The 13531-nt window shown below is 40.0% G+C and overlaps 1 protein-coding gene across 1 annotated transcript; it reads right to left on the minus strand.

Moving 5' to 3' along the window:
- Positions 1-12579: 12579 nt before the first annotated feature.
- On the minus strand, positions 12580-13148 carry LOC143975830 (non-histone chromosomal protein HMG-17-like). Its single transcript, XM_077478395.1, has one exon. It carries the CDS (start codon positions 13089-13091, stop codon positions 12816-12818), a length of 276 nt encoding a protein of 91 aa, XP_077334521.1. The 5' UTR covers positions 13092-13148; the 3' UTR covers positions 12580-12815.
- Between the last annotated feature and the right edge of the window lie 383 nt (positions 13149-13531).

Below are 13531 nucleotides of genomic sequence, written 5' to 3' on the forward strand. Positions count from 1 at the left end.
AGTCCCACATATGTGGTATCCCCGTACTCAGGAGAAGCAGCAGAATTTATTTTGGGGTGTCATTTCACATATGCCCATGGCATGCGTGAGCAATATATCATTTAGTGACAACTTTGTGAAAAAAAAAAAAAAAAGTTTGTAATTTTCCCGCAACTTGTGGCAAAATATAAAATATTCCATGGACTCAACATGCCTCTCAGCAAATAGCTTGGGGTGTCTACTTTCTAAAATGGGGTAATTTGGGGGGATTTTGTGCCATCTTGGCATTTTATGGCCTTCAAAACTGTAATAGGTAGTGAGGAGTGAAGTCAAATATTTACGCCCTTAGAAAACCTGAAGGCGGTTCTTGGCTTTCGGGGCCCCGTACGTGGCTAGGCTCCCAAAAAGTCCCACATATGTGGTATCCCCGTACTCAGGAGAAGCAGCAGAATTTATTTTGGGGTGTCATTTCACATATGCCCATGGCATGCGTGAGCAATATATCATTTAGTGACAACTTTGTGAAAAAAAAAAAAAAAGTTTGTAATTTTCCCGCAACTTGTGGCAAAATATAAAATATTCCATGGACTCAACATGCCTCTCAGCAAATAGCTTGGGGTGTCTACTTTCTAAAATGGGGTAATTTGGGGGGATTTTGTGCCATCTTGGCATTTTATGGCCTTCAAAACTGTAATAGGTAGTGAGGAGTGAAGTCAAATATTTATGCCCTTAGAAAACCTGAAGGCGGTTCTTGGCTTTCGGGGCCCCGTACGCGGCTAGGCTCCCAAAAAATCCCACACATGTGGTATCCTCGTACTCAGGAGAAGCAGCAGAATTTATTTTGGGGTGTCATTTCACATATGCCCATGGCATGTGTGAGCAATATATCATTTAGTGACAACTTTGTGTAAAAAAAAAAAATTTTTTTTTTGTCATTATTCAATCGCTTGAGGCAAAAAAATAAAATATTCAATAGGCTCAACATGCCACTTATCAATTTCCTTAGGGTGTCTTCTTTCAAAAATGGGGTCATTTGGGGGGGGTTTGTACTGCCCTGCCATTTTAGCACCTCAAGAAATGAGATAGGCAGTCGTAAACTAAAAGCTGCGTAAATTCCAGAAAACGTACCTTAGTTTGTAGATGTGACAACTTTTGCGCAAACCAATAAATATACAGTTATTGACTTTTTTTTTACCAAAGACATGTGGCTGAATACATTTTGGCCTAAATGTATGACTAAAATTGAGTTTATTGGATTTTTCTAATAACAAAAAGTAGAAAATATCATTTTTTTTCAAAATTTGCGGTCTTTTTACGTTTATATCGCAAAAAATAAAAATTGCAGAGGCAATCAAATACCATCAAAAGAAAGCTCTATTTGTGGGAAGAAAAGGACGCAAATTTTGTTTGGGTACAACATTGCATGACCGCGCAATTACCAGTTAAAGCAGCGCAGTGCCAAATTGTAAAAAGACCTCTGGTCATTGACCAGCAAAATGGTCCGGTCTGAAAGTGGTTAAAACCCCTTCTAATATTACCCAAATGTTCACCCAACCTCACCTGAAGGGGGCGTAATGTGCGACCCACATAGTGGAGCCCACAGGGACAGGTTAAGAGATATACCACGCCCTCTGTAGAGCAGGTTATACAGTAAATGTTTTAATAGGGAAGATTTGTTTAGTACTTCCTGAACAAAATTCTGTTGTTTTCTTTACCTTTATATTATTAATGGAACACACACAGCATTTATTACATTTAAAAAACCCTATCAGATTCTGAAAGAACATAGGTTTAATTATCGGGGGATCGCACACATTAGGTGCGATTTTTTGTCTGATAGATGGCACACCCCTAAACACCACCTGTGGTCTCTCTGGGAGAAATGAACCCAGAATTTGGTCATTTTTAATTATATGCCAGTGCTTACGCACAATTTTCTTGACCGAAAAGTGTTGTTGAGAGAATCCAGTAACAAATGGGCACTGGAAATTGCTGTTAATACTATTCCCCTCCACCTCAGTTCTCTCTTTAAGTAAGAGGCTACGGTCAATCTCTCGTACCTGCCTCAATTTTTCTTTTAAGTCTCGTTCCTCATAGCCTTTGGCCAATAATCTCTCTACAAGGACCCCGGCCTGTATATCAAAATCTTCCTCCCGGGAGCAGTTACGCCTCATTCTAATGAACTGGCTTTTCGGAACGGACTGTAGCCACGCTTTATGGTGGCAACTGTCACGTGGGATAAATGTGTTACGATCAGTGTCCTTGAAAAACGTGGCTGTCAGTAGGTCATCTCCCTCATTCCAGATTTTCAGATCCAGAAAATTAATAGTGTGTTGACTCGCTTCATACTTAAATTCTATCCCTCTATCATTCCTATTAAGTTCCATCATAAACTCCTCAAGTGACTCAAAAGAGCCATTCCATAGGAGGAGGACGTCATCTATATACCTAGCCCAGAGGGCCAATTCAGGTCTTTTATCCAAATAGATGACGTCCTCCTCCCATTTCCCCATAAAGAGGTTCGCCAAGCTTGGGGCGAATTTAGCCCCCATGGCCACTCCCCTCTTCTGGAGAAAGAAACCTCCCGCATGCCAAAAGAAGTTATGCATAGTGGCATATTCTAGGAGTTCCATAATGAAATCCTTCTGTTTGTCCACCAAACCTGAGTTTTTATCCAAAAAATACTTTACTGACCAAAGGCCCCAGTCATGTGGGATCACTGTATATAGGGATGTCACATCCGCTGTCACCATCCAAACGCCCTCCTGGTATTGACAGTTTTTAAGGATATTAATAGTATGACGTGTATCCTTAATGTAAGCAGGTAGGAGTTTAACTAGAGGTTGTAGGAACCTGTCTATGTATTTCCCTGCTCTCGACGTTAATGAGTCGATACCACTAATAATGGGTCTACCCGGTGGGTGAACCGGATCTTTATGTATCTTAGGCAGGTAGTACATGACGGGTATCCTAGAAAAGACAGGGACTAAAAAGGACTTCTCCTTTTTATTTACAATACCCGTCTCAAAGCCTCGCTTGACAATATCCTCTAGTTCCTTTTTATATTTAAATCTTGGATCACCGGGTAGTGGAATATATGTATCAGTATCTCCGACTATTCTATTGAGTTCACCTAAATAGTCCTCCTTATTTAATATCACGATCCCCCCTCCCTTATCCGCGGGTCTAATAACCAGATTTTTCTGGTTACAAAGCTGATTGAGACCCAATTGTAATTCCCATGTCCTCTTTGTCTCTTTGATTTTTAGACATTCAAGATCCCTAAGGACAACGTCCCTAAAGACCCTGATAGATGCAGATAGACCGCCTGGGGGGGTTGAAGAGGGATGCGTTACTTAAACCAGAATGTTTGATATCAGTCTGGCTAATCGCATTCCTCTCCTGTGTATTAGACAACTTGTACCTTTTAACGTTCAATTTCCTGGTGTATTTTTGTATATCCATATACGTTTCGAATTTATTAAGAGCCTTGGGGGGGGGGCATATTTTAGCCCCTTATCTAAAACGGAAATCTCAGCCTCAGTAAGAATGACACTACTGAGATTGAAAATTCCCTCTCCATTTATTCCCTTTTTCGTTTTGCTTTTTGATCTCCGTCCACCTCTCTTTCCTCTCTGGGTTCTATTGGTCTTTCTACGTTCTGTTCCTCCCTGGGAAAACCCCACTGTTCTGATTGTTGTTCTTCCCATCGGGGGTATTGAGGAGGTCCCCACTCCAATTCCCTTCTTTGAGGGTACGGGGGTTGGTACCAAGGAGTCCTTTCTCTTCCTCCACCTCTTGGTCCCCTATACTCTCCTGGTAAGTCCATCCTATTTTCAAAGTATGTATCCTGATTGTTCATACCTTGAAATCTATTCTGGGTTGGGACATTGTATTCCTGGTATCTACCATCCCTATATATGTTACCCTGGTTCACATAAGGTCCATACTCATTCCCATACGCTCCATTCGGAAATGTAGCGTATGGATAATAATTCCCTTGTCTCACATCATTAAAGGGCTTCCTATTTTTTGGTTTCCAGTGAGGGGATTTTTTTCCCGGGTTCTTTGGGGGGTAACCTGGAGTTTTTGGTCTCAATTGAGGTGGTTTATAGTATCTCTCAGGGGATCTATAAGACACCCTTCTATTATTATCCTGTTGTTGAGTTTGACTTAGCGGGGGTCTATACTGATTATTATCCGTTTTCTTAGGCCGCCCAGTATTACCCTGACTTATGTTAGATGTGGAGGGTTCTACCATTTCTGAACAGGCCATAGGTTCCACTTCATTATTAGTGATTTTACTTTGCCATTCAAATACTAAACCATTCTTATAGTCTCCTACGTCCCTATTATACTTTTTTCTTTTCTTATTCTTTTGTTCAACCTCTTCCTTTTCTAATAATTTTTTAAGACTAACAGATCTTTCTTTATATTCCTCACTTTCAATGTGGGGTAAAATTTATCTTTAATGAATTTAATCTCTGTGTCTAAGCGACCCAGTTTGTTATTCTTCCTCTGCGTTAAAAAGATGAGGAACTGAACCCCTGCTGTATTAAAATATTTAAACCAGTCTTCCAAGTCAGCCTCACCTTTTTGGGGGCCTACATCCCACCTTAGACTCCGTGGGACCATGGATTCTGCTACATATTGCTCTAAAAATGCTATATCCCATTGGGTGTGGATCTCAGAAATCATTAAATTTTTTAATCTCATAAACAAGCCTCCAAGATCTCCTTCGGGCTCCCTATCTTCAAATACTCCATCTGTCTTGATAACCCTAGTGGATCTATATTCAAAGACATCCATAGTGATGCGATAATCCGTGCGATTTGTGAATTTAGACAATATTATCTATCAAATATATATTGCAATCCGTGCAACTTGTGAATTTAGACAAATATATATTGCAATCCGTGCAACTTGTGAATTTAGACAAATATATATTGCAATCAGTGCAATTTGTGAATTTAGACAGTATTATCTATCAAATATATATTGCAATCCTATGGTTACGTGTATCAAAAATAAAAAAATATACTAAATAGTGCACCAATATTTAACAAAACACCAATATTGAAAAGTGCATGTCCCCAGCTGCGAATATAACGATATTACCCAAATACTATATAAAAAAAGAAAGAAAAATATCGCGCTTGGGGTAAACCTAAAAGCTGCAACTACAACCATCTAATATCAAGATATGAAGAAACTCAAACAAATTATATATAAAGTTGCGCTAAAGTCACATGAAAAATGAAAATAAAAAAAGTCCAATACAAATTATTGAGATAAAAATTGAAAAATATCCTGTGTAGAGTTCAGTGAAGAAAAAAAGAAGTCTTTTTATAATAAGGGACTCTTTGTTTCCACGAAAAACCAATGAATAGAAAAACCAATCCTTTTTACGAGTTCAGTGTAATCTTCTTACAAATCCAAAGTTAAAAAAAGTTTGACCCTTACCACAATGGGTGGACTCCCAGTCAATGGAGTCATTAGCGCGAGCAGACAGCCCTCTGCGGGGTTCTTTTGCGTGTAATCCATTCCGTTATGGTACTAAACGTATAGATAAATTTGAATCCTTCGGAAGTGATCGACATAGATTACGACAATTCCATGCGTCCTCCTTCCCTTCTCGAACACCGTAGGCAGTGGTAATCCAATCTCTCTGTACGTCTGGAGTTTGTTTATAGCTCCCCAGCGAATCCTCCGATATCAGGGTTTTACAATAAGCAAACCTGTGGTAAAATACAAACTACTCGGGCCTCTCAGCCACGAGTAGAAGGAAGGGGAAAAACAAAGAAGGACTCTGATCGTGAAAATACCTTTTGGCAAGCGACAATTTTATTAAAAAATCCTTTTTTGAACATACAGCAGACCAATGACCGAATAGGTCCGATTCTAGAGAAAACTTTATAGTATACAATAGACCAAAAGGTACGACCGAATCGGTCTAACTCTAATACATGAAAAAAATATATATATGCATAAAAAAACGGTTAAAAAATAAAAACAAACATACACCCGTGCTAGGGAATATTCGAAGCGTGGTGGTATCAGCACAAACAGCCCGACATGTTTCGTAAAAACTTACATCCTCCTGGGGCACAGGTGATATGCTGATCCATCATGTCTAAATAGCGTTACGATTAAACCAAGCCTCGATTGCGTTCGAAAGAGGGGATGGTCGGCATTCCGGCCGAACCAAGCCTCACTTCCGGACGGCAACCATTTTTTCGAAGGCTATACAACGAATCACTCGTTCTACAAATCATTGGTTCCGCCCAGGTCGCCATTTTCATGGAGACCAGAAACACGGTCTAGGTCCGGAACGAAGTGTTAAGATTAAAACAAACCTCGATTGCATTCGAAAGAGGTGGAGGTCAGCATTCCGGCTGAACCAAACCTCACTTCCAAACGACTAATTTTTTCTCTCGAAGGATATAGAAATGAATCGAATCCCGCATCTCTCAAACCATTGGTCCCGCCCCGGTCTCCATTTTCGTGGAGACCAAACGCGGTACAGGTCTGGAACAATACCTAAGCTCAAGTTCTATTTTCATAAACATTGAACCTACACATGAACTGCACACCTCTAACTAAAAAGCACTTATCGAAGAGTATACAACTACTCCTATTCGAATGGCCCACGGTGTCCAGTTCATATTTATGAAATCATTTTTCTAAATAAAATCTAAATAAAAGAAAGTGGTCCGTCCCCATTTAATTCAAAAAATAAAATAAAAATAAAAAAAGACCCGAAAAATTATAAATGAAAAAATAAAATAAAAAATACATATAAGGCGTACCCTATCTATGTTATATATCAATTGTAATTCATACCCCTCATGCATTATCTATGAAAGCATTAATTTCTATATCTACATTGAGTCCAAAAGGCTTAAGGCTCTTAATTTTATATATCCAACTCATTTCGAGTTTTGAAATTGCCCTCTTTTTAGGACCACCCCTCCAAGGTAGCTGTAATTTATCAATTCCCAGGAGGGATGTCCCCCTAGGGTCATGATCGTGTACTTCCAAGTAATGTTTTGAAACCGGGTGTCCTTTAAAACCCCTTCTAATATTACCCAAATGTTCGCCCAACCTCACCTGAAGTAATGTGCGACCCACATAGTGGAGCCCACAGGGACAGGTTAAGAGATATACCATGCCCTCTGTAGAGCAGGTTATAAATTTTTTAATAGGGAAGATTTGTTTAGTACTTCCTGAACAAAATTCTGTTGTTTTCTTTACCTTTATATTATTAATGGAACACACACAGCATTTATTACATTTAAAAAACCCTATCAGATTCTGAAAGAACATAGGTTTAATTATCGGGGGATCGCACACATTAGGTGCGATTTTTTGTCTGATAGATGGCACACCCCTAAACACCACCTGTGGTCTCTCTGGGAGAAATGAACCCAGAATTTGGTCATTTTTAATTATATGCCAGTGCTTACGCACAATTTTCTTGACCGAAAAGTGTTGTTGAGAGAATCCAGTAACAAATGGGCACTGGAAATTGCTGTTAATACTATTCCCCTCCACCTCAGTTCTCTCTTTAAGTAAGAGGCTACGGTCAATCTCTCGTACCTGCCTCAATTTTTCTTTTAAGTCTCGTTCCTCATAGCCTTTGGCCAATAATCTCTCTACAAGGACCCTGGCCTGTATATCAAAATCTTCCTCCCGGGAGCAGTTACGCCTCATTCTAATGAACTGGCTTTTCGGAACGGACTGTAGCCACGCTTTATGGTGGCAACTGTCACGTGGGATAAATGCGTTACGATCAGTGTCCTTGAAAAACGTGGCTGTCAGTAGGTCATCTCCCTCATTCCAGATTTTCAGATCCAGAAAATTAATAGTGTGTTGACTCGCTTCATACTTAAATTCTATCCCTCTATCATTCCTATTAAGTTCCATCATAAACTCCTCAAGTGACTCAAAAGAGCCATTCCATAGGAGGAGGACGTCATCTATATACCTAGCCCAGAGGGCCAATTCAGGTCTTTTATCCAAATAGATGACGTCCTCCTCCCATTTCCCCATAAAGAGGTTCGCCAAGCTGGGGGCGAATTTAGCCCCCATGGCCACTCCCCTCTTCTGGAGAAAGAAACCTCCCGCATGCCAAAAGAAGTTATGCATAGTGGCATATTCTAGGAGTTCCATAATGAAATCCTTCTGTTTGTCCACCAAACCTGAGTTTTTATCCAAAAAATACTTTACTGACCAAAGGCCCCAGTCATGTGGGATCACTGTATATAGGGATGTCACATCCGCTGTCACCATCCAAACGCCCTCCTGGTATTGACAGTTTTTAAGGATATTAATAGTATGACGTGTATCCTTAATGTAAGCAGGTAGGAGTTTAACTAGAGGTTGTAGGAACCCGTCTATGTATTTCCCTGCTCTCGACTTTAATGAGTCGATACCACTAATAATGGGTCTACCCGGTGGGTGAACCAGATCTTTATGTATCTTAGGCAGGTAGTACATGACGGGTATCCTAGAAGAGACAGGGACTAAAAAGGACTTCTCCTTTTTATTTACAATACCCGTCTCAAAGCCTCGCTTGACAATATCCTCTAGTTCCTTTTTATATTTAAATCTTGGATCACCGGGTAGTGGAATATATGTATCAGTATCTCAGATTATTCTATTGAGTTCACCTAAATAGTCCTCCTTATTTAATATCACAATCCCCCCTCCCTTATCCGCGGGTCTAATAACCAGATTTTTCTGGTTACAAAGCTGATTGAGACCCAATTGTAATTCCCTTGTCCTCTTTGTCTCTTTGATTTTTAGACATTCAAGATCCCTAAGGACAACGTCCCTAAAGACCCTGATAGATGCAGATAGACTGCCTGGGGGGTTGAAGAGGGATGCGTTACTTAAACCAGAATGTTTGATATCAGTCTGGCTAATCGCATTCCTCTCCTGTGTATTAGACAACATGTACCTTTTAACGTTCAATTTCCTGGTGTATTTTTGTATATCCATATACGTTTCGAATTTATTAAGAGCCTTGGGGGGGGGCATATTTTAGCCCCTTATCTAAAACGGAAATCTCAGCCTCAGTAAGAATGACACTACTGAGATTGAAAATTCCCTCTCCATTTATTCCCTTTTTCGTTTTGCTTTTTGATCTCCGTCCACCTCTCTTTCCTCTCTGGGTTCTATTGGTCTTTCTATGTTCTGTTCCTCCCTGGGAAAACCCCACTGTTCTGATTGTTGTTCTTCCCATCGGGGGTATTGAGGAGGTCCCCACTCCAATTCCCTTCTTTGAGGGTACGGGGGTTGGTACCAAGGAGTCCTTTCTCTTCCTCCACCTCTTGGTCCCCTATACTCTCCTGGTAAGTCCATCCTATTTTCAAAGTATGTATCCTGATTGTTCATACCTTGAAATCTATTTTGGGTTGGGACATTGTATTCCTGGTATCTACCATCCCTATATATGTTACCCTGGTTCACATAAGGTCCATACTCATTCCCATACGCTCCATTCGGAAATGTAGCGTATGGATAATAATTCCCTTGTCTCACATCATTAAAGGGCCTCCTATTTTTTGGTTTCCAGTGAGGGGATTTTTTTCCCGGGTTCTTTGCGGGGTAACCTGGAGTTTTTGGTCTCAATTGAGGTGGTTTATAGTATCTCTCCGGGGATCTAAAAGACACCCTTCTATTATTATCCTGTCGTTGAGTTTGACTTAGCGGGGGTCTATACTGATTATTATCCGTTTTCTTAGGCCGCCCAGTATTACCCTGACTTATGTTAGATGTGGAGGGTTCTACCATTTCTGAACAGACCATAGGTTCCACTTCATTATTAGTGATTTTACTTTGCCATTCAAATACTAAACCATTCTTATAGTCTCCTACGTCCCTATTATACTTTTTTCTTTTCTTATTCTTTTGTTCAACCTCTTCCTTTTCTAATAATTTTTTAAGACTAACAGATCTTTCTTTATATTCCTCACTTCCAATGTGGGGTAAAAGTTTATCTTTAATGAATTTAATCTCTGTGTCTAAGCGACCCAGTTTGTTATTCTTCCTCTGCGTTAAAAAGATGAGGAACTGAACCCCTGCTCTATTAAAATATTTAAACCAGTCTTCCAAGTCAGCCTCACCTTTTTGGGGGCCTACATCCCACCTTAGACTCCGTGGGACCATGGATTCTGCCACATATTGCTCTAAAAATGCTATATCCCATTGGGTGTGGATCTCAGAAATCATTAAATTTTTTAATCTCATAAACAAGCCTCCAAGATCTCCTTCGGGCTCCCTATCTTCAAATACTCCATCTGTCTTGATAACCCTAGTGGATCTATATTCAAAGACATCCATAGTGATGCGATAATCCGTGCGATTTGTGAATTTAGACAGTATTATCTATCAAATATATATTGCAATCCGTGCAACTTGTGAATTTAGACAAATATATATTGCAATCCGTGCAACTTGTGAATTTAGACAAATATATATTGCAATCAGTGCAATTTGTGAATTTAGACAGTATTATCTATCAAATATATATTGCAATCCTATGGTTACGTGTATCAAAAATAAAAAAATATACTAAATAGTGCACCAATATTTAACAAAACACCAATATTGAAAAGTACATGTCCCCAGCTGCGAATATAACGATATTACCCAAATACTATATAAAAAAAGAAAGAAAAATATCGCGCTTGGGGTAAACCTAAAAGCTGCAACTACAACCATCTAATATCAAGATATGAAGAAACTCAAACAAATTATATATAAAGTTGCGCTAAAGTCACATGAAAAATGAAAATAAAAAAGTCCAATACAAATTATTGAGATAAAAATTGAAAAATATCCTGTGTAGAGTTCAGTGAAGAAAAAAAGAAGTCTTTTTATAATAAGGGACTCTTTGTTTCCACGAAAAACCAATGAATAGAAAAACCAATCCTTTTTACGAGTTCAGTGTAATCTTCTTACAAATCCAAAGTTAAAAAAAGTTTGACCCTTACCACAATGGGTAGACTCCCAGTCAATGGAGTCGTTAGCGCGAGCAGACAGCCCTCTGCGGGGTTCTTTTGCGTGTAATCCGTTCCGTTATGGTACTAAACGTATAGATAAATGTGAATCCTTCGGAAGTGATCGACATAGATTACGACAATTCCATGCGTCCTCCTTCCCTTCTCGAACACCGTAGGCAGTGGTAATCCAATCTCTCTGTACGTCTGGAGTTTGTTTATAGCTCCCCAGCGAATCCTCCGATATCAGGGTTTTACAATAAGCAAACCTGTGGTAAAATACAAACTACTCGGGCCTCTCGGCCACGAGTAGAAGGAAGGGGAAAAACAAAGAAGGACTCCGATCGTGAAAATACCGTTTGGCAAGCGACAATTTTATTAAAAAATCCTTTTTTGAACATACAGCAGACCAATGACCGAATAGGTCCGATTCTAGAGAAAACTTTATAGTATACAATAGACCAAAAGGTACGACCGAATCGGTCTAACTCTAATACATGAAAAAAATATTAAATAAGGAGGACTATTTAAGTGAACTCAATAGAATAGTTGGAGATACTGATACATATATTCCACTACCCGGTGATCCAAGATTTAAATATAAAAAGGAACTAGAGGATATTGTCAAGCGAGGCTTTGAGACGGGTATTGTAAATAAAAAGGAGAAGTCCTTTTTAGTCCCTGTCTCTTCTAGGATACCCGTCATGTACTACCTGCCTAAGATACATAAAGATCCGGTTCACCCACCGGGTAGACCCATTATTAGTGGTATCGACTCATTAACGTCGAGAGCAGGGAAATACATAGACGGGTTCCTACAACCTCTAGTTAAACTCCTACCTGCTTACATTAAGGATACACGTCATACTATTAATATCCTTAAAAACTGTCAATACCAGGAGGGCGTTTGGATGGTGACAGCGGATGTGACATCCCTATATACAGTGATCCCACATGACTGGGGCCTTTGGTCAGTAAAGTATTTTTTGGATAAAAACTCAGGTTTGGTGGACAAACAGAAGGATTTCATTATGGAACTCCTAGAATATGCCACTATGCATAACTTCTTTTGGCATGCGGGAGGTTTCTTTCTCCAGAAGAGGGGAGTGGCCATGGGGGCTAAATTCGCCCCCAGCTTGGCGAACCTCTTTATGGGGAAATGGGAGGAGGACGTCATCTATTTGGATAAAAGACCTGAATTGGCCCTCTGGGCTAGGTATATAGATGACATCCTCCTCCTATGGAATGGCTCTTTTGAGTCACTTGAGGAGTTTATGATGGAACTTTTTTTTTTTTTTTTTTTTTAATGAGCAAACTCCGAAATTTATTTAAAATGTCATTATAGGCATTGCAAATCAGGCAGGACACTAAAGCATGATATACTTCACTTCCCAGCCCCGAGAATACATTACTATAAAAACCATTAACATTTATCGGTAACAGGATAGATACTTCACATTTAGGAGGATGGAGACTGCCTCAGACAGGCACCTGTGTACTTTGGCTTTACCATCTTCTTCAAACCAAGGACCCGGGGCACGGTAAAGGCTTGAATAGCTGCCTATTTTCCCACAGAATAGAGGAAACCGTAAAGTAATTTATGCCAATTTAATGGAGGGAGTAAAAACACAGGGGCTCGATGTAGCTGTTAAATGAGTGAAGATCACACCGTCACGTCACACCCTGCCCATTAAAACCCACAAAGCATTTGCCAAACACAGCTTAAAATAAAAGTAAAACAAAGTTCTGCATCGTTATAAAACTTGATAAAAAATAGTATTTCAAACTGTACAGTCACCAGAAGTACACAATTATCAAAATTCACACAGTTCACTTGGCATCAGCAGACGCCTCTGCTTTCTGTGCCTGGTCAGACTTTGCTTCTCCATTCTCTGCAGCATTGGTGGCATCTTTTCCAGAGTCTCCCTTTCCTTTCTTGCCTTTGGGAGCTTTGTCAGCTTTCTTTGGAGGAGCTGCCTTCTTGGCTTTTGGCTCTTGTTTAGGTGGGGCTGGTTTAGAAGATAGCCGGGCAGATCTCCTTTGTGGCTCATCCTTTGATTTGGACTTCTCAACCTTTGAGTCTCCTTCAGCCTTTCGTTTGGGCATTTTGATTTCGGACGGAACGAGTGGAAGCAAGAACTTCAAAGACTTCTGGCCGTTATTTCGAGCGAATGAAACCTTATGATGGAACTTAATAGGAATGATAGAGGGATAGAATTTAAGTATGAAGCGAGTCAACACACTATTAATTTTCTGGATCTGAAAATCTGGAATGAGGGAGAGGACCTACTGACAGCCACGTTTTTCAAGGACACTGATCGTAACGCATTTATCCCACGCGACAGTTGCCACCATAAAGCGTGGCTACAGTCCGTTCCGAAAAGCCAGTTCATTAGAATGAGGCGTAACTGCTCCCGGGAGGAAGATTTTGATATACAGTCCGGGGTCCTTGTAGAGAGATTATTGGCCAAAGGCTATGAGGAACGAGACTTAAAAGAAAAATTGAGGCAGGTACGAGAGATTGACCGTAGCCTCTTACTTAAAGA

This window comes from Lithobates pipiens, unplaced genomic scaffold, assembly GCF_037356315.1.
Source record: "Lithobates pipiens isolate NorthernLeopardFrog02 unplaced genomic scaffold, aLitPip1_a1.2 Scaffold_13, whole genome shotgun sequence".
NCBI lineage: Eukaryota > Metazoa > Chordata > Amphibia > Anura > Ranidae > Lithobates > Lithobates pipiens.

Coding starts and splice junctions, on each gene's coding strand:
- LOC143975830 (XM_077478395.1), bottom strand. CDS start 13,091: ATGCCCAAACGAAAGGCTGAAGGAGACTCAAAGGTTGAGAAGTCCAAA.